This window comes from Schistocerca cancellata, chromosome 2 (assembly GCF_023864275.1).
Source record: "Schistocerca cancellata isolate TAMUIC-IGC-003103 chromosome 2, iqSchCanc2.1, whole genome shotgun sequence".
NCBI lineage: Eukaryota > Metazoa > Arthropoda > Insecta > Orthoptera > Acrididae > Schistocerca > Schistocerca cancellata.
Window position 1 is genome coordinate 871,663,915 of NC_064627.1, and position 21,501 is coordinate 871,685,415.

A 21,501-nucleotide genomic window follows, 5' to 3' on the forward strand; every position below is an offset into this window, starting at 1 on the left:
CTGCACCCTTGATGTATCATATGTCAGAGGTAAATTGCAATATAAAGTCCAAATGATGGAAGCATCTAGGTGGAGAGTCAGCTGGGAGGTTCTTTACAGCAACAACCAAAGGTTTATGGTCGGTTAAAATGTAGAAGACCCTACTCTCAACCTCGGCGCGAAAGTGTTTCACAGCCTCGTAAACTGCCAAGAGCTCCCTATCAAAGGCTGAGTACTTTTTTTGAGCACCGTTGAGCTTCTTAGAAAAGAACTTTAAAGGACAGGCAGTATCTCCGACGGTTTGGCTGAGGACGGCACCTACTGTGGTATCACTAGCATCCGCGGTAATAAAAAATGTAGCGGCCGGATGCGGGTGGGCAACAGTCACTGCATTTGCTAGTAAGTGCTTCAGTTTGTCAAAAGCTTGTTCCATGGCAGGGGTCCAGGGGACCGGGCAGATACTGGTCGTATTTTTGCAAGCAAGGGCGTCTGTTAGGGGGGGCCTGAATCTCGGCTGCGGCAGGCAAGTGCGTCCTATAATAGTTAACTGTTCTGATGAACCTGCACAATCCCTTAAACGAGTGAGCATGTGGCAAATCCAAAACAGGTTTGATTTTACCCTTGAAAGGAATGAGGCCCTTATCTGACACAATGTAGCCTAAGAATCTTACCAAAGTCTGGTGCAACTGGAGCTTCTTATTATTCAGTTCAACACCGGCAGCGGTAAGAGTGTCTTTAACAGTCTGCAAATTTTCCTTGTTCTTTTTTGCTTTACAGCAGCAACCAGAGGTTTATGGTCGGTTAAAATGTAGAAGTCCCTACTCTCAACCTCGGCGCGAAAATGTTTCACAGCCTCGTAAACTGCCAAGAGCTCACTATCAAAGGCTGAGTACTTTTTTTGAGCGCCGTTGAGCTACTTAGAAAAGAACTGCAAAGGAGAGGTAGTATCTCGACGGTTTGGCTGAGGACAGACCTACTGTGGTATCATTGGCATCCACGGTAATAAAAAATGTAGCGTCCAGATGCGGGTGGGCAACAGTCACTGCATTTGCTAGTAGGTGCTTCAATTTGTCAAAAGCTTGTTCCATGGCAGGGGTCCAGGGGACCGGGTGGATACCGGTCGTATTTTTGCCAGCAAGGACGTCTGTTAGGTGGCCCCTGAACCTCGGCTGCGGCAGGCAAGTGCTTCCTATAATAGTTAACTGTTCTGATGAACCTGCGCAACCCCTTAAACGAGTGAGCATGTGGCAAATCCAAAACAGGTTTGATTTTATCCTTGGGAGGAGTGAGGCCCTTAGCTGACACTGTGTAGCCTAAGAATCTTACCAAAGTCTGGTGCAACTGGAGCTTCTTATTATTCAGTTCAACACCGGCAGCGGTAAAAGTGTCTTTAACAATCTGTAAATGTTCCTTGTTCTTTTTTTGCTTTACAGCAGCAACCAAAGGTTTATGGTCGGTTAAAATGTAGAAGTCCCTACCCTCAACCTTGGCACGAAAGTGTTTCACAGTGTAACACCTACAATGCCTCTCAGTGTTAATAAACAAAAATAGCTCCCAAATTAGCTCCCTTGCCCTCGAAATATAAATTCAGAAAATGTCCCGAGCCCCTCCACAAGTAGTAATTTACGAAATAGAAATAAGAGACAAATAGAGGGAAATCTATAGTAGAAAAATAATAAAGAAGATAAGAATTTTAATCATAAATTTTGGAAGCGTGGGAGGGGGAAAAATTATAGAAATGGTTAAATTATTAGTTATTCTTATATATGAGAAAACCAATATTATAATCACAGAATGTAGGTCTTGGACACCAAAGATAGCGTTTACTAAAGTATAAATAGACATACAATGCAATTATGATACTTCAGTCTCTATCCTCTAGTCTGTTCGAAGTCAATTAGGATGAACAGCTTTAGGAAGCAACAATAGGAGCTTTATTAAACCAGGGTGCAAGAATAAATCACGACGCGATTGTTTTTTGGGGAGCATTAATTTCAGATCAGAATTAGAACTTTTGTCATATTAGAGGAATGGGGAGGTGATCAATAATCTCTCTGACTTTAATGTCACTTTGTGTGAAGATTTAAATATTGTACGGAATTAATGATTTTTGGACAGATTCTGACTTTGTATTATGATAGTGGAAAAGCTTTACTTCACGTGACTAGTAATCACAGTTTGTGACAGTTTATGGATATTAAACGGGAACAATCTATTCATCGAAAGTGACAGAACATTGTTTAGTATCTCTGATATTGATGGGATTCAAGATTAGATACTTATTCAAAGAACCCCTTTGAATGCGATCGTGTGAATGAACTGATTTATTAATAATTATTGTAAAATGAAATAATGTGTTAATTTGAAACTGACTATTCGTCTTGAACTTTACTTCAATTTAGGTTCATAAATAATTATATTATGTGATTTTCACCAAGAATAAACTGCAGACTAGTAACTGAAACAAGTGAACGAGAATCTATTGAAACACTAGTATTAATTTACTTATGGTTTTTTCCTTCAGAACTGGAAAGACAATACGTGTAGTGACTCACTGGGGTTAATTTAAGAACTAGCCGGGATAAAACAAAACCCCTCAATACCAGTCAATGTATAGATAAATCAACACTCCTATTTTCATGCAAGATACGGAAGTTGGGATAGAAAAAAGGGTCACAACAACAGCCTCGTAAACTGCCAAGAGCTCCCTATCAAAGGCTGAGTACTTTTTTTGAGTGCCGTTGAGCTTCTTAGAAAAGAACTGCAAAGGAGAGGTAGTATCTCCGATGGTTTGGCTGAGGACAGCACCTACTGCGGTATCACTGGCATCCACGGTAATAAAAAATGTAGCTTCCGGATGCAGGTGGGCAACAGTCAATGCATTTGCTAGTAGGTGCTTCAGTTTGTCAAAAGCTTGTTCCATGGCAGGGGTCCAGGGGACCGGGCGGATACCGGTCATATTTTTGCCAGCAAGGGTGTCCGTTAGGGGGGGCCTGAACCTCGGCTGTGGCAGGCAAGTGCTTCCTATAATAGTTAACTGTACTGATGAACCTGCGCAACTTCTTAAACGAGTGAGCACGTGGCAAATCCAAAACAGGTTTGATTTTATCCTTGGGAGGAGTGAGGCCCTTAGCTGACATGATGTAGCCTAAGAATCTTACCAAAGTCTGGTGCAACTGGAGCTTCTTATTATTCAGTTCAACACCGGTAGCAGTAAGAGTGTCTTTAATAATCTGCAAATGTTCCTTGTTGTTTTGCAAAGTAGGACTGAAAATAAGAATGTCATCCAAGTAAATGAAGCAAAAATCCAGATGAAACAACACCTTGTTTATGAATCTCTGTCAAGTTTGTGCAGCGTTGCAGAGGCCAAAGGGCATGAACCAGTACTGGAAGAGGCCGAAAGGTGTTGTAACAGCTGTCTTTTCAATATCCTCTGGTGCCATTAGAATTTGATGATAGGCCCTCCTACAGTCCACTACCGAGAAATATTTGGCACCTGCAAGAGCATGATTAAAATCTGCGACGTTAGGAACCAGGTACTTGTCTATGATAGTACGAGAGTTCAACTTAGTATAGTTGCCAACCATACACCAGGGGCTGTCACTTTTTGTGACGAAGTGGATAGGTGAGGCCTAGTATCCAGCAGATGGTTCAATGATGCCAGCTGTTAAAAGATCGTCTATTTGTTCGCTGTTAAAAGATTGTCTATTTGTTCGCGAGCCACTTTCATGAGTTCTGGCTTGAGACAGCGTGGTCGGCAAGAGATAGTCAGTCCGTCTTGCAAGAGAAGTTTGTGGGCAGTGCTGTCTGTAACCACAGAAACGCGCGACGCGGTACACGAGGTGACTGTCTGTGGTATAGTGTGTGCGGCGGCCGCTAAGCTGGGTTTTGGTGCGGATGGCAAAAGTTTGCATAAGTGCTAAATGTTGGGTGGCTGGGAGTGACAAACAAGTGAGCTACGCGAAACAAGGTTGGTACACTGTTTATTAGTAACCGAAGGCTCCGCTGTCGAGCTTGGTGGTGGTAGCGAGTGCGAATGAACAGCTCATGGCAGTAAATCAAAAACATTAACCTGCGCCTGGGAAGTTAGCTGCCCAAGCGAGGAGGGGAATGAATGTGCGCTCAAATTAACACAGTTAGAGCTGGCGGGAGCACGGACGCTGTACTGTTTATATGGCACACGGTCACAAATGCACTCGGGCGCGAGAACACTGTAGTGGCACCTACTAACCTTGTGTGTTGCTGAGGCATCGTCTGCTGCAAGCTGCTGCAGTGCTGAAGATAACTTGTTACTTAAGTCGTTGAGGCGCCGGTGTAGCTCAAGTTGTTCCAAGCGCAGGCGTGTAGACTCGACACGCTCCGTGAGCCACTTATTGGTCCATGACAAGAGCACGGAGGAGGGGTTATTACACTTCCTAGCCATGTGGACCTGTTTAGCAGTACTATTGACACTCAACGAAGCACACGAGATGTGTTCCTGCGTAGGGTGGTAGAACACTGTATTCTTGACTAGGTCAGGCCACAGTTTGTGGTGTAGTAGAAAGTCGATGCACAAAATGGGATCGTTGATGTCAGCCACCAGGAAGGACCACTTCATGTTGCAATCAGGCGAGAGGGACACTGCATATGAAGTAGAACCTAAGCACGACAAACTAGACGAGTTTACAGCACGTAGGACAGTTTTGTGTAGTCAGATCTTTTCGGTAGCAAGACGAGATGGAAGTAGGGAAACATCTGCATCCATGTTGATGAGAAAGTTTGTGCCAGAGTTCAAGTCGTGGACGTAGACTCATCCATTCGAAGCATTAGTATCAGACACAGAATGGAGCATGGGATGGCACCTGTTGTTTACGTCGCAGGAGGTGGCACTGCTGCCTACCTGCAGTTGAAGTTTGGGTAGGAGGACGGCGGTTTACAATTGGGTGCTTGTTCCCTGAATTTTGCATGGAATAAAAAGTATTTGTGGGCGGACGTCTGTTCCTGCAAGTGGTCAGATGATGGTGGCCCAGAATCTTCCGCGGAGTCAGATGTGCTGCTGTTGTGCGCTGCCTAGTGACATCGTGGATGATAACCCAGTTAAGGTTATTGTGGTTTACCCCTCAGCTATGCAGTGTCCTTTGGTTTGGTTTGATTTGCCGCTGAAGTTTCAGAACTGTGATTTGAACATTCCAATGCACGGAGTTGCACATTCTTATATACTTAGTGTTGCAACATCCCCCCCCCACCCCCACCCCCCCCCCCCCCCCCCCACCCCCCGCGCCGCGTCCCTCAATCTCGTCGACACCAGTTGCCTCGATCGCACCAGTTACCACAACCGTCACTCTGTGGTTACACCACAATTGCCTTCCGTCCACTTTCATAATGGGACCAGCCTTTCCACCTACGCTGGTTGCCAGGTCAGCCCCCCTGTGGCTGCACCATGACCGCCTTCTGCCCGCTGTTGCAACGGCACCAGCCATTACACCTGCACTGTGTTTGTCGTGGCCTGCAAGTGGGACACACCATGCCGACCTTTACACCTGCTCACTCCACACTGTGTGCTACATGCGGCCGTCCCCCTACACAGACCTTGGGAAATGCACCGTCCACCCCTACTGCAACCCTGGTGTTGGGGGCTTCCGTTCTGCACGTATGGATCTTCGTCTGCCAGTGCTGCATCAACATGTGATACCCGGCAGGTTTCCTAAGCTGCCTGCTTTGCAAAAAGATAACCCTAAGACTTCGTTTGCATTAGTGGAGCACCTACTGGATACCCATGGTATTTCAGACGACGATGCACATTTTGTCTGCCTGGTGAGTCACCTCCACGCTCATCCAGACCTCATCACCGATTTGCTTCTCTCACCACCCAACTTGCACAAGTATTTGATGGTAAAAACACTGCTCATCATGGACTTTTCTTGCCTCCCAGTGAAGGCCATCCTCCGCATTATTCATGATGAGCACCTCGACGACCACACACTTTCGCAGCTTTGGCTGCACCTCCGTGCATTAATTGATGATCAGACATTACCTGACACCGCACTTTTGACATTGTGGATGGTCAAAATGCCTTCAGAGCCACAATTTCACCTGCTGTCTTATGTCACCAACCCACTCGAGTCTTGCGTATGCATGGCTGATCAAGCTTATGCTATCATTCGTCACCGACACTGCCTGTCATGGATGACACCTCCATCACCATCAGCTGGCAAGCCTGCACCTTCTCTGCTGGCAGAGGCCAGCATGTTCACCTCAGCTCCTCAGCTGCCTGTCAGGAGCTGCCACCTAGCGACCTACTGGAGTTACTGCCTGCTGCCTCCTGACAGCAGCCGACCTCACCCGAGCGGCCACCAGCCAGCTGCGGCCCCCTTCCACTCCACACCACCTTGACTCCAAGCTTACCCACTATGCTGGTACCATGCTACTTATTGGGATGCCTCACACAACTGTCACATGCCTTGTGCCTACCCAAACGATTTCGGTGGACACATTTAGGCGACATGGCCCACCACGCTCCTTCTCAGTGCCTATTGTCCGACGCCGCACCACTTGCTCCAGTGGCGCGATGCCTCTACATCACTGACTGGTCATCAGGCACTCAGTTCCTCATTGACACTGGCACTGATGTCAGTGTTATACCGGCCAAGCAAGCAGGCAACAAGCTTCCACCTGCTAACCTCACTTTGATCACTGCAAATCACCCTCCTATCGCGGTCCTTGGCTCCATTGAGATGTCACTTCACCTATCACCAGTCCACACCTTCCCTTTGACTTTCCATGTTGCCAATGTGGATGTGCATGTGATTGGGCTGGATTTTCTACACCATTATGAACTTTCACCTGACTTGCAGGCCACCGCACTCCGCCACGCACCTGGTTCTACTCTTCTGTGCTCGAACGAGTCCAGCGCACAACTCTGCTCTCCACCTCCTTGGCTACACTTTCCACTTGTGCATCTCTTCTTGAGCTTATTACTACACAGCTCTCTGATTTGTTGGATGTATGCACACAGATCAACGAACTCCGCGCCCAGAATAATGCGTTATGCACCTGCATTGCCTGTGCCTCTGCTGCAATGTCACATGCATGGCACACAATACATCACCTATCTGCAGCACCACAGCAAGGTGAGTCAACACATTCATCTACTGCGTCTTCTCACCACATTGCTCCTGTGTGGAGCATTCCACTGACTGCTGCCGCTTCCGCATCGCTGCAGACAAATTTCCAAGACGCACCTGTTCACACTACTCGGGATTCCTCACATCACTTGACTTCTGCACCACACCTTCCTTCGTCGACTACAGCTGACGCCCCGGCCATTCTGCCCTGATCCGCCAAGGTCAGTGAACCGCCATTGCATCTGGACCCCTTCTTGCCCCCCCCCCCTCCCCCTTGCTGGTCTCCCTTCACAGCTATCGGCTATCAGTAATAGCACCACAGACAGACTGCCTGGTCATTATAAGGCTAGGTGCCTTAATGCTTCCAAACTTCTGTGTGCAAAAGAAATTCAGGATTTGTTGGTTTCAGGCATGCTCTGCCCCTCCAATGGCAACTGGTCTTCACCTATCCACCTTGTACCTAAAAAGATAGGTCCTTATGCATATGTGGGGACTACAGGTCCCTTAATGCTCACACAATTATCAATAACTATCCAGTTCCTCATATCCAGGATTTCATGCAATTACTACATGGTTCAAAGTTATTCTCTGTTTTAAATCGTTCCAAGGCATACCATCAAATCCCTATGCATCCACCGGATATTCCGAAGATGGCCATCATCACACCCCTTCGTCCTATTTGAATACTGTTACATGCCTTACGGATTGAAGAATGCTGTGCAGATGTGGCAGCAGTTCATTGACTCCATTTTGATATCTCTGCCATTTGCTTACACTTTTAGATGACATACAGATCTTTTCCTCCTCTGCTGAGGAACATCAAGCCCACCTCAATGCAGTCCTTTCGGCCCTCGCTGCCAACAGCATGGTGATCAACCATGATAAATCTCAACTCTGTTCCACATCAGTTACGTTCCTAGGCCATACTGTCTTTGCCGGTGGCCTCTGACTGACGGATTCTCGTGTCAAAACCATACTTGATTTCCCTCTTCCTGAAGATTATGCTCAACTTGTTTTCTGGGTATGGCAAACTTTTATTGCAGCCATATCCCTCAGGCTGCCTCCGTCCAATTGGCCCTCACCGACACCCTCTCGAGCAAAAACACCACAGGGAAATGGAAGTTGGACTGCACCAAACCCATGCTCAACACATTTGGTAAACTTAAAACTGCCCTCACCAAAACCATCACACTTGCCCACCCGGACCCTGAGGCCCATGTTTCGATCATGACTGATGCCAGTGACTCAGCTGTGGGTGCTGTTTTACAACAGCACACCGCCGACTCCACCCAACCACACCGTTTCTTTTCCAAGAAACTGACTAAGAACCAGTGCAAGTGGTTGGCTGTTGACCGTAAGCTTCTCGCGGTGTACGAGGTGACTAAACACTTCCGTAGTGACCTCAAGGGGCAACCTTTCATGATCTACTCTGATCACAAGCCTCTTGTGGATGCTGTTCGTAACCCAGCTAAAGACCTTCTGCCGAGAAGTTTCCACCATATGGACTATACCTGTCAGCATTCTTCCAATGCATGCTTTATTCGCAGCATAGAGAATGTTGTGGCAGACTACCTGTCTCGCATCTGCTTGCTAACCACGCCATTGCACTTGGATGAGCTCGCCCGACTTCAGACCGAAGACATCGATATACAGCAATTAGTTTCAGACAACGAGTCATCAATCACTGTCCAATCTCATGTCCTGCACAGTTTGACGACCCTGGCCCTTTGCGACATCTCTATGAACACTCCTCACCCCTTGGTACCCTACACTCTTCGGTGCAGGGTTTTTAATGCTCTGCACAACTTGGTCCATCGGCCGCTGTGGCCAAGCAGTTCTAGGCACTTCAGTCTGGAACTGCGCTGCTGCTACAGTCACAGGTTCGAATCCTGCCTTGGGCATGGATGTGTTTGATGTCCTTAGTTTAATTAGGTTTAAGTAGTTCTAAGTCTAGGGGACTGATGACCTCAGATGTTAAATCCCATAGTACTTAGAGCCATTTGAACCATTTGAATAACTTGGCCCACCCTGGAACGTAGGCCACGACAAGGCTGGTTACTGAACACTTCGTCCGGCGTGGTGTGAAGTATGACTGCTGCACTTGGACCCTTGCGTGCATCCCATACCAGCATAGCAAGGTCAGCAGGCATGATCAACCTTCGTTAGGCAAGTTTGACGTTCCAAGAGGTCGCCTTTGGCATATCCACATCGACTATTTTATGTTGACTATGCTACAAATATAGCACTATTCTTATCTGTTATCTATCAGGGATCATTGGAACGACAGAAAGTTCCACGGGACTGTAAGAAGGCCCAGGTCATAGCAATCTATAAAAAGGGTAGACAATCGGATGCACATAATTACCGGCCAATTTCACTGACATTGATTTGTTGTAGAATCATGGAACATATTTTGTGTTCAGACATAATGACCTTTCCAGACTCTGAGAAGCTCATCTGCAGAAACCAGCATGGTTTTAGGAAACAGCGGTCATGCAAGACACAGCTGGCCCTCGTTGTGCATGATGTACAACAGGCTCTAGATACCGACTCCCAGGTTGATGCCATATTTCTCAACTTTCGAAAGGCGTTTGACTCAGTTCTGCACTGTCGCTTGCTCCAAAAAGTGTGCACTTATGATCTATCTGATGACATATGCTGTTGGATAGAAGGTTTTCTAACAGACAAGGACAGTATGTCGTCCTGAACGGGGTGACTTCAACAGAAACAAGCGTAACTTCAGGTGTGCCCCAGGGCAGCGTAATAGGTCCCTCTGCTTTTTACGATTTACATAAACGATCTGGTTGATGGTATTGACAGCGGCCTTACACTGTTTGCCGATGATGCTGTAGTCTACAGGAAAGTAGTATCACTCGAAAGTTGTGAACAAATCAATGAGGATTTGCAGAAAATAAATGCATGGTGTAATGACTGGCAGTTATCTCTCAATATTAGTAAGTGTAACCTACTGCGTGTGACAAGGCAAAAATCCCCATTAATGTACAAGTACACACAGTAAATGCCCAGTCTTTGGAAGTGATAACATCCGTCAAGTATCTGGGTGTGACTGTTCTAAATGATCTCAAATAGAATGATCAGATTACACAAGTAATGGGTAAGGTGAACTCTAGATTTCGCTTTATTGGTAAAATCCTGAAGTGATGCAGTCCTTCAACAAAGGAAATAGCTTACAATATGTTAGTTTGTCCAGTCTTGGAGTATTGTTCGTCTGTATGGGACCCTTACCAGTTGGGCCTGATTCAAGAGATTGAGAAGGTCCAAAGAAGGGCAGCAAGATCCATGACTGGTACATTTAGCCATCGTGAGAGCATTACAAAACTCCTAGAAAGTTTGAAGTGGAACACACTTGCAGATAGACGGCATGCTAAACAGAAGGGGCTGCTCATTAAATTCCGAAATCTGATCTGCACAGAGGATTTAGAGCATATATTATTACCACCAACTTTCAAATCATGCAATGATCATGATTCAATGATAAGGGAAATAAGAGCTCGTATTGAGGCATTCAGACAGTCATTTTTCCTTCGCGCGATCCATGAGTGGAACAGAGGGGGGGGGGGGGGGGAAATATGACTTTGGCGCGAATTGTGCCCTCCACCACACACCTCTTGGTGGCTAGTGGAGCATATATGCAGATGTAGATGTGGTTGGTCCACTCCCCCATTCCAAGGGGTACAGATACATATCATCGATCATTAACTGCTTAACCCACTGGGTCAAGGCAGTCCCTCTCGTCAACATCACAGCCGAGACCATCGCTCACTCTTTCCTATCTCATGGTTTGCAAGGTACGGCTGTCCTCTTTCCCTCATGACTGATCAGGGATGACAGTTCCAATCCGTGCTCTTTGCTTGACTGTGCGAGCTCTGCAGTGTCTCTAAATTCCACACCACAGCCTGCCTGCTGCAGGTGAAAGGCATGGTCGAACTCTCAAGCCTTGTTGAACGGGTTCGTGCGCACATCACTCACCTGCGCCCCCCCCCCCCCCCCCCTCCCGCACTGTGCCCTCATTCCACGCCACAGGTGTTCGTCCACAAAGACCTTGCATCATGTGAATTTGTTATGCTGTGTAATGGCTCCGTGTGAGTGGCCTTGCAACCACCTTATTTGGGCCTCCACCGCCTGTTATTTTGCAGCATGAATATGTCCGTAATTCATCTAAATGGACGACCACAGACTGTGTCCATTAACTGCTTGAAACTGCTGTGGTACCTATCTAACCTGCATTCCATCACTTCTGATCTGACTGCTGTCACTGCTGCTCCACCTCCTGACATTGCAGACCTGACTTAGAGCAATGTCCCACAGCCTACGCAGCAGTTGGTCACACGGGACTCGTGCAACACAGTTTTCGATGTGCGATGTGCCTACTTCTCAAGCCAGCCTCTGTCTTCAACCCTTCAACCGCGACGCTGGCATGACGATTATGAGTTCGAGTGAGGTAGCTTCCCTCCGGAGCAGGGGGAGGGGGGGGGACGGGGAGGGGGGGGGGGGTCTGGGGGTCTCAGTGGCGCCTCTGGCATAGAGCGCCCTATCTTTGACTATGATCTCTTTGGACTGCTTTTGTGCTATGCTCTCTCACTGCACAACTTTTGTACTGCCATGTTGTTCACACTTACTTCAGTGTCTAATAAATGCATTTACAACATCTAAAGTGTGTTATTACCAACCTATGATACGTGATAACCACAGAGTAATTGGTAGTACATAATATTTCATACTATCTGTAGTTTATATTCTTCATTGAAAATTATTTTTAGCAACCAGTTACAATAGTAACAGATACATAATGACAGAAATGCTGCCAGCTGCCATACCACCACCCTCCTGCTTCTTCAGGTATGGTATGACACTTATTTCATCTTAGGTTGTGTTTTTCTTGGGCTTTCTTCCTTCATTTCATTTCCTCATTCAGTATTTTACTTTTCCCTGTTGACAACTGTCACACAATGTTATAGAAGTTCATGTCTCCAAATGTACCTTCTATACTACCCATGTGTAAAATTATAAGTGTAAAATAACCAAATTAACTGTTCTCTTATTATTTTTTTGTAATATTTTGAATCTCAAGTAACTAAGGTAAATGTTTTCTAAAATATCATTAGTTTTTGGATCAATAAATAATAAAATTCAGCATGGAATGATGACAATATTATGAATATTATGAAAAGGAGAATTGAGTTGTTGTCAAGCACAACAAAAACACTTGCTACACATGTGAGCTTTCAGCAAAAGAGTTTCTTCTAAAGTAGAAAACTACTTTAGAAAAAAGCCTTTTGCCAAAAGCTCACATTTATAGCAGTCTTTTTAGATGATTTATTTCATTCTGCAGTTGTAACCTTTGTTTTTCTCAATAAAAAAAATATAAAATCAAAAAACTTATGCTTTATTCCTAACTGTGAGTACCACAACCTCCCCCTTCCACTTCCCAAATGAAAAGAAGAAAAGAAAAACAACCAGCCACAGCTCTCAGGTCCTGCCTTGTTGACTTGATCTACTTCCTACATCCTCCAGTTAGTTGACCACAGTCTTCCTTCATACATCTAAGACATATTCACTTCCTTCACCACATTACCTGTCCCATTACAATGAGACCCCTTGCTTGTTCGAGTAGATCAATGTCCCTGTACACTGTCTCCCATTTGCATAGTCTTGCCGGTGTGGTATCTTTTCCCATGTCCTCCTTACATCAGTCTCGTTACCTCCAACCAAATACTCCTGGTCACCCATTATTATAGATTAGGATTCAATTAAATTAGATTCAGTTTTCGTTCCATAGTCCCAAAAATCAGATGATTCTCCTGGCTGTGGAACATTACAGAAAGTATAACATAAAAAACATACTACATTTGAATATAATACTCACTTTCCTGATCATTTGTCAGGATATTGTCAAAATATGTGAATACAGTACAGTAAACTGGAACTCTTAATATTTACAGATTTAATATACTGTCAGAATGAACATAGTTATGCACGTTTAATAAATTTATCAAACACAAAATACCTAATCTTGACTGTTATGACCAAGTGCTGTCAAAACTGAAATCTAATTGACATTTTTACGTAAGCTGATCTAACAGCCCCTGTTGAGATATTCATCTATAGAGTAGAAGGCGTTGCCTACCAAGAAGTCTTTCAACTTCTGTTTAACCTGTGCTTTATCTGGAACCAAGTTTTTAATGGTTGCTGGCAGTTTATTGAAAATGCATGTCCCTTAATATTGGATCCCTTTTTGGACCAAGGTAAGTGATTTTAGGTGTTTATGTAGATTGTTCTTATTCCTAGTATTGATACTATGTATTGACCTATTAGTTAGGAATAGAGTCATATTATTTCAACAAATTTCATTAAGGAAGAAATATACTGAGAAGCAAAACATGGTGTTTTTGAATTAACACCATAAACGAGTATTATTACAAGCTTTTTCTTGATTTGACAAGTTACCCCAAAATGTGATCCAATACAACATAACAGAATGAAAGTAAGCAAAGTATGCAAGTTCTGTATTTTTCATTTCCTCTGGACACAAAACTTACAACAACAAAAAATTCAAGGTATAAACTAGTACACATTGACCATTTCTGGGTCACGAATAGACTCAGCACTTAAAGCACTATAATGTTTGAAATTTTGCTACCAGACCTAACAGTGCCTTAAAACAGTTGGCAATCATCTGATTGTGGCATACATAGGCCTCACTAAGATATTTCTTATATCGTTATATGTTGTACATTCTGCAATACTTTATACAATTCCCAAAAACTTGTAGTCATATATCCACACATACATCAAAAAAGTTTTGCATCACCCCGGTTCCCAGAACTCCTGAAGATAGACGTTGACTGTGGATATTGTTATCACAGACACAGTCCCTTTGACTGTTCAGAGATGTCACTAAACCTGCCCAAAGATGTAAACAACCATGTGAGAGCAGCGCCTATTAGACGGAGGGGGTCCAACAGCCGATCAGTTCCAGTCATTTCACCAGGAAGGAGGTACATGGCTCGTGTTGTCTGTAGTTCAACTCTGCCTAGATGGCCAATACTGCAGTGTGATCATATCCACATTGTTACTTTGTGCCAGGAAGGGCTCGCAACAAGGGAAGTGTCCAAGAGTTGGGGTGGACCAAAGCGATGTTGTTCGGATATGGAAGAGATACAGAGAGACAGGAACTGTTGATGACATGCCTCACTCAGGCTGCCCATGTGCTACTACTGCAGTGGATGAGCACTACCTATGGATAATGGCTCAGAGGAACCCTGACAGCAATGCCACCATGTTGAATAATGCTTTTCGTGCAGCCACAGCACGTCATGTTATGGCTCAAATTGTGCACAATAGGCTGCATGATGCACAACTTCACTCCTGAAGTCCATGGCGAGCTCCATCTTTGCAACCATGACACCATGCAGTATGGTACAGACGCACCCAACAACATCCCAAATGGACCGCTCAGGATTGGCATCATGTTCTCATCATTGATGAGTGTCGCATATGCCTTCAGCCAGAAAATCGTTGGGACATGTTTGGAGGCAACCCGGTGAGGCTGAACGCCTTAGACACACTGTCCAGCAAGTGCAGCAAGGTGGAGGTTCCCTTCTGTTTTGGGGTGGCATTATGTGGGGCCGACGTATGCCGCTGGTGGTCATGTAAGGCGCCGTAATGGCTGTATGGTACGTGAATGCCATCCTCCGACTGATATCAGCAGCACATTGGCAAGGCATTCATCTTCATGGACAACAAGCACCCCCATCTTGCACATCTTGTGAATGACTTCCTTCAGTATAATGACATCGCTCGACTAGAGTGGCCAGCATGTTCTCCAGACATGAACCCTGTTGAACATGCCTGGGATTGATTGAAAAGGGCTGTTTATGGGTGACATGACCCACCAACCACTCTGAGAGATCTACGCTGAATTACCGTTGAGGAGTGGGACAATCTGGACCAACAGTGCCTTGATGAACTTGTGGATAGTATGCCATGATGAATACAGGCATGCGTCAATGCAAGAGGATGTGCTACTGGGTATTAGAGGTATCAGATTGTACAGTAATCTGGACCACCATTTCTGAAGGTGTTGCTGTACGGTGGTACAACATGCAATGTGTAGTTTTCATGAGCAATAAAAATGGCAGAAATGATGTTTATGTTGATCTCTAGTCCAATTTTCTGTATAGGTTCTGGAACTCTCAGAACCAAGGTGACGCAAAACTTTTTTTTTATGTGTGTACCTGACCTGTGACATCTGAAAGCCATTAGCATGGCATCATCTACCTGTAAGTTTTTGTTTGATAATGAAAATAAAGTAGGTCACAAATTGCCATTTTTATAAAAATTTTGACCTGTTGGAGATACAATGACAACAAACTGTACTGAGAGAGAAATTAAAGAGACATAAAAAAAAATTAGGCCATCATTCACATATTATGAGGGCATGCACAGTGATCCAGTCTCTCATCTTTAGCTACCGTTTCATGTAAGGTGAATAAAGACCACAGACAAATAAGTTACCTGACATTTTAGAATGATATTTCTTCAAAATAACATGTAATTCTACTGAGATTATATAGCAAATCTATGAAGAAAATTTTATGTTCAGGAAGTCTTTTACAGGATGTCCTATTATACATACTTAATAGCAGTTAAAAATTATTTTTACAGGAAATGAAATACATAGGCAACTTTTGCAAAAAGGAAATTTGCAATATTTAAATATGACCGTACCAGAGGCAATGGCTGCTGCAAAGAGCAAAATAAAGTTTATCACAGAATGGGTAAGTGTTACCTGCAGCATTTTATGTATTAAAGAAGTGCATTGTAAATACATTAACTAAAAGCCTATGAAAATAAAATAAGTAGTAATGTGTGTTTCACAGAGAAGCTATGTTTATCTACTTGACCTTGGAGCAAGTCTTTATGAACAGATGAATGACACATTGGCAGACTGGTTTAGGAATCCACCAGCTCGCAAGGGATCAGAGCTGTTTGTCATTCTTATTGCGGAAAATAGATCTGTATTATTTGTGTTTCAAAAAGACCAGAATAAGGTACTTTAACTTGCTTAATGCTGATATATAATGCTTATGAGTATTGTAGGATGTCCTCAATGTAACAAACTCTCAGTTATAAACCTTGATAAATAGTAAAAAAATAAACAAAGTAATAGACTTTTTTTTTAGTATGTGGGAAAATTTACTTTTTTATTTTTTGCAGGTGACACTTATTGACACACATCAACATCTGAACCATGGTGCTGTTATAGCTCAAGTGGAAACTCCTAATTTAGAGGCATTATGTGCCTGGTATGCTGTACTGCTAAGAAAATGCTATGCAGCACGGCCTGAATGTTATGAACTGAGTTTCTTATATTTTAAAAGTTATGAGGCTGGTGAGATGACAGCTGGCTAGCAGCAAAAAACACTTAATGCACATAAAAATTATTAGCATGGAAATAAAAACTAGTCACAGAATAAGACTTTACACTTTTTCTCAAACATATTATAAATGATGTGCTAAATAAAATTGATGGGCTGATCTTCAAAATCTTGAATTTTGATTGACAGCTAAATGTAGACAACACAATCACCACCATTCCCTCATTCCTGAGGATAATGAAGTTGGCAGATGTGATTTAGCATCTCATCCTAGAGCTTCTACTGTTGTGGTAGCCATTTTCATATAGGAAGCACATTAGTCTCATCTGTCCCATCACATTCCTTCCACATGTAGATGCTGTTTTTTCATCAAGGGTACATTATATGATTTAATAATTTTTATACTCTCTCTTTTCAATGTAATACATTACGACAAAGTAACTGTTATATTTAGGAAGGAGTTAAGGTAGCAATATTTAATGTGTAGTTGACGCCTTGCGTCTTGGCAGGTACATAAACAAGACTGAAGCTCACACACACACACACACACACACACACACACACACACACACACACACACACACACACACACTAATCTTTCCTACTGATAACCTAGATTCATATTCAGCTCTTCTCCCACTAATTATAGACTATGTAACAAACATGACATTGTAAGATATGTATACTTAACAACTGTAATACTAATGAAAACAATCTGTACTTATGCTCATTCTGATGTTTGTAATAGGCTGCAAGCAGGCAATTGATGGAAAATTTAATCTACTTAAAGTGTCAAAACAAATACTGCTGCATAAAAAAGAGTTGCTGTAAATTATCACAAAATTGTGATCTCTCAGGTTTTCTCATTGTGACTGGTTAATGGTGTGTTTTCATAACAACTTCCTAATACAGCAACTCTACCAAGGTGAGCCTCTGCCATCCCTTACTACCTTGTTCAGCAAATACTGGTCAAAGGTATATTGAACAATGAAACTTCCTGGCAGATTAAAACTGTGTGCCCGACCGAGACTTGAACTCGGGACCTTTGCCTTTCGCGGGCAAGTGCTCTACCATCTGAGCTACCGAAGCACGACTCATGCCCGGTCCTCACAGCTTTACTTCTGCCAGTATCTCATCTCCTACCTTCCAAACTTTACAGAAGCTCTCCTGCAAACCTTGCAGAACTATCACTCCTGAAAGAAAGGATACTGCGGAGACATGGCTTAGCCACAGCCTGGGGGATGTTTCCAGAATGAGATTTTCACTCTGCAGCGGAGTGTGCGCTGATATGAAACTTCCTGGCAGATTAAAACTGCGTGCCCGACCAAGACTCGAACTCGGGACCTTTGCCTTTCGCGGGCAAGTGCTGTACCATCTGAGCTACCGAAGCATGACTCACGCCCGGTTCTCACAGCTTTACTTCTGCCAGTATCTCATCTCCTACCTTCCAAACTTTACAGAAGCTCTCCTGCGAACCTTGCAGAACTAGCACTCCTGAAAGAAAGGATACTGCAGAGACATGGCTTAGCCACAGCCTGGGGGATGTTTCCAGAATGAGATTTTCGCTCTGCAGCGGTGTGTGCGCTGATATGAAACTTCCTGGCAGATTAAAACTGTGTGCCCGACCGAGACTCGAACTCGGGACCTTTGCCTTTCGCGGGCAAGTGCTGTACCATCTGAGCTACCGAAGCACGACTCACGCCCGGTCCTCACAGCTTTACTTCTGCCAGTATCTCATCTCCTACCTTCCAAAAGATGTGAGGAAGAACATAGGCCACTTTAGAAAGTGTATTGTACAAGATACTTATTGATCTGAAAAATATTACATGAATTAGGGGAAAATATTTTCTCTTAAAAAAGCCATTTATTTTTTGACTTTTGATCTTTATCATATTTGTGAAATTACTGTTCTTGGTTGATATGTGCTGCGTGATATGATTTAAACTAATGAATACAATTCGTATATGGTCTTCATTACTTCCACAATATTTGTTGCATAATGTACATGTTGTATAATGTCTAGCTACTTCAATAGCATGATGCACAGACACCCAAGTCCCTCTGTACACACTGCTCAGCAGTGACGCTCCACATGCCGATGCATGGGGTGTTGGGGAAGCCTGGGAGGGGGGTGAGTGGGGTGCACATCATGAGCTATGCTTACCCAAACAGGCAATCACATGAGAGCAGCTGATGTTATTGCACATTCGGTAGCTTACTTACTCACCATCACTCATAGCATGAAAACTACTAATACATACTCATGTATCAGTGAGTAACAGCTAGTTTGATAATAAGCTCTAAGGTAATTTAGCAAAAGTCAAAACAAGTATCTGATATTCTTAATTGCTTAAGACTTATGGCTATTTGGACTGATTCTGCTAATATAATGAAGTGTTAACATAAATAAGAAATTTAGTGCCTAGAATATGTCTCATAAATTTGTTTGCTATGATTTAAGTGAAGCCAAAATGAATATATGAAGAGCAATGTGAGATTTGGTCAGTGAATCTCAAAGTAAAGTTTTGCCAAACAATCTGGCTACGAATCATAAGAATTTTTGGTCTTACATAAAGTCAGTAAGTTGATCAAAATCATCTATTCAGTGACCATAATGGTATCAAAACAAAGGATGGCAGGAAGAAGGCCAAAACATTGAATTCACTATTCTGAAATACTTTCACCAAGGAAGAACATGATACAGTGTCTCCTTCCAATAATCACGTAAATACCAACATGACAGATACTGAGTTAAGTAATTTCAGAACAGAAAATCAACTGAAACCACCCAATAGTGGAAAGACATCTGCACTTGATGGGATATCTGTGAAATTCTACAGAGATTATGTGAAAGAACTTGCTCCCCTTCTAGCAGTAGTATATTGTAGGTTATTCAGATATGAAGAGTGTTAAGTAATTGGAAAAGAGCAACAGTCATTCCCATTTGCAAGAGAGTCATCAATCTGATGCATATAGTTATAGGCCTATATCAGTGACATTAATGTGTTTTGTTATGGAACAACTTATGTGTTCCCACATTGTGACATTTCTGGAGAACAGAAATCTGCTCTATAAAAACAAATGTAAACAGAGATCTTGCAAACCACAGCTCAAAAAATTCATCCATGAAATCCAGAGTGCCACAGAAAAAGACCCAGGTTGATACAATATACATTGATTTCTGGAAGGCATTTGATACATTTTCTAATTATCACTTAGTGAACAAAATATGAGCTCATTGAGTATTGAACCAGATTTGTGACTGGATTGAGAACTTTCTAAGAAATTCCTGATGGGAGGAAACTGACAGGTGTAATTGTTATTTCTGGAGTATCCCAATGGAATCTTGTAAAACCAATACTGTTTACAATATGTATAAATAACCTAATGGATAATGTCAGAAGACCTAGAGGAAGGTTGCAAGATGACAAGACTAGCAAGATGCAGAAAGACCTGCAAAGGGTTGATAATTGGTGCAGGGACTGGCAGTTGACCCTGAACATATTGTGCATAAATAGGTAAATTGATCCATTAATGCTCAATTACTTTGTGGCATAGAGCGCCATAAATATCGATATTTTTTCAGTGTATAAGTGTGCTATCTTTGAGGAGAGGGCTTTGGGAGAATGTTGGCCGCTAATGGCAGTTAGCCTCCGGACTTGTATCTGTGTAGAAGCAAAGTGTTAATAAATCTGTATCTGAGAGAATTCTAGTTATTTACCTACAACTATATCCTATTCCCTCACTGGTGACCCAGATTTTTGTGTAGTATGCGTCCAAGTTACCACCTGAAGGTTATTTACACGCCTACTGCGTCAGGTTTCTTCGCGATCGCGAGGGCCGTTGTTCAGCTTCAGACTATGGCCTTTCAGCATTCACCAATGCCCGGATTTCAGCAACATTTTTCCAGCACTCCTGCCATTGTAGTGGACATGCCGCAAGACTCTCTGGAATCCTTCAGCCCGAACATGCAGTGGAATTCATCAAGCGCCGCCAGTTTCTTCCAACCGCCAACGGGCGCCAACTCTAGCTTTGTTAGCCTAGACCTTTCCACGTGTCCTCCACAGAGTGTTATTCGGAACATTCCTACTCCTGTGTTGAACACACAATTCAACACAGTTCGTTGTGTCGAGCGAAGTTTTGCTACTTTGAAAAATCCAGTAGTAAATTCAAACTCTAATCAGTTCCCGCCACGTGTGTATCCTTCCGGGCCGGCTAGTCAACAGGTGCTCAATGCTCGCCAAACAGCAAATATCACACCTAGTGTGCATCCTAGTGGACATGTGTAGGATCCTTGCATTGCTTCTAATCAAGTCAACAATTCTGTGCTGGACAGTAATTACTCGGACATCTACAACCAGCCCCACCACTCATGGTCGAGTGAATACAGTGTGCATAACGGACATTCACCGGCGTACTTAAGTACTTGTGGCTTCTCTCCAAGCTACCACATCAATGAGAATGCACATTTTGACTACGACCCTCACACTGTTCGAAAGTCCGTTGCTTCTCAGCCACCCCCCCGGCGTCAGGTGAATTTCGCATTACCCGCATACGGGACGCCAATAATTCGGACTCCATGCAGTTAGTTTCGGACCACAGCTCCTCTCTCCAACTGGTATGCTCTACTTTCCCTGGCATGTCTGACTTAGTGTGGTGTGATGAATCGACTGGTACTTTGTGGCCATTCATTCCTAAGCCCCTTCAACGCCAGGTCTTTGACAAATTACACACATTAGCACACCCCGGTGTCAAAGCTTCCACCCGTCTGGTGTCTGAATGGTTTGTCTGGAGAGACATGTGCCGCTACTGTCAGTCTTGGGCCAGGGCATCTACATCTACATCCATACTCCGCAAGCCACCTGACGGTGTGTGGCGGAGGGTACCTTGAGTACCTCTATCGGTTCTCCCTTCTATTCCAGTCTCGTATTGTTCGTGGAAAGAAGGATTGTCGGTATGCCTCTGTGTGGGCTCTAATCTCTCTGATTTTATCCTCATGGTCTCTTCGCGAGATATAC

General features: G+C 43.7%; 1 protein-coding gene across 4 annotated transcripts in view; it reads left to right on the top strand.

The window, feature by feature from the left end:
* The window catches only part of LOC126162825 (uncharacterized), a 132,861-nt gene extending 116,009 nt beyond the window's left edge, over positions 1–16,852 (top strand). For 3 of the 4 annotated variants that reach the window (XM_049919582.1, XM_049919581.1, XM_049919583.1), the window contains 3 exons: positions 15,771–15,883; positions 15,986–16,156; positions 16,323–16,852. In XM_049919582.1, the coding sequence (XP_049775539.1) occupies positions 15,771–15,883; positions 15,986–16,156; positions 16,323–16,517 (479 nt within the window). In that variant the 3' untranslated portion in view covers positions 16,518–16,852. The remainder of the gene's footprint in view (positions 1–15,770; positions 15,884–15,985; positions 16,157–16,322) is intronic. The other variant, XM_049919584.1, reaches the window with a different exon arrangement.
* Positions 16,853–21,501: the final 4,649 nt, after the last annotated feature.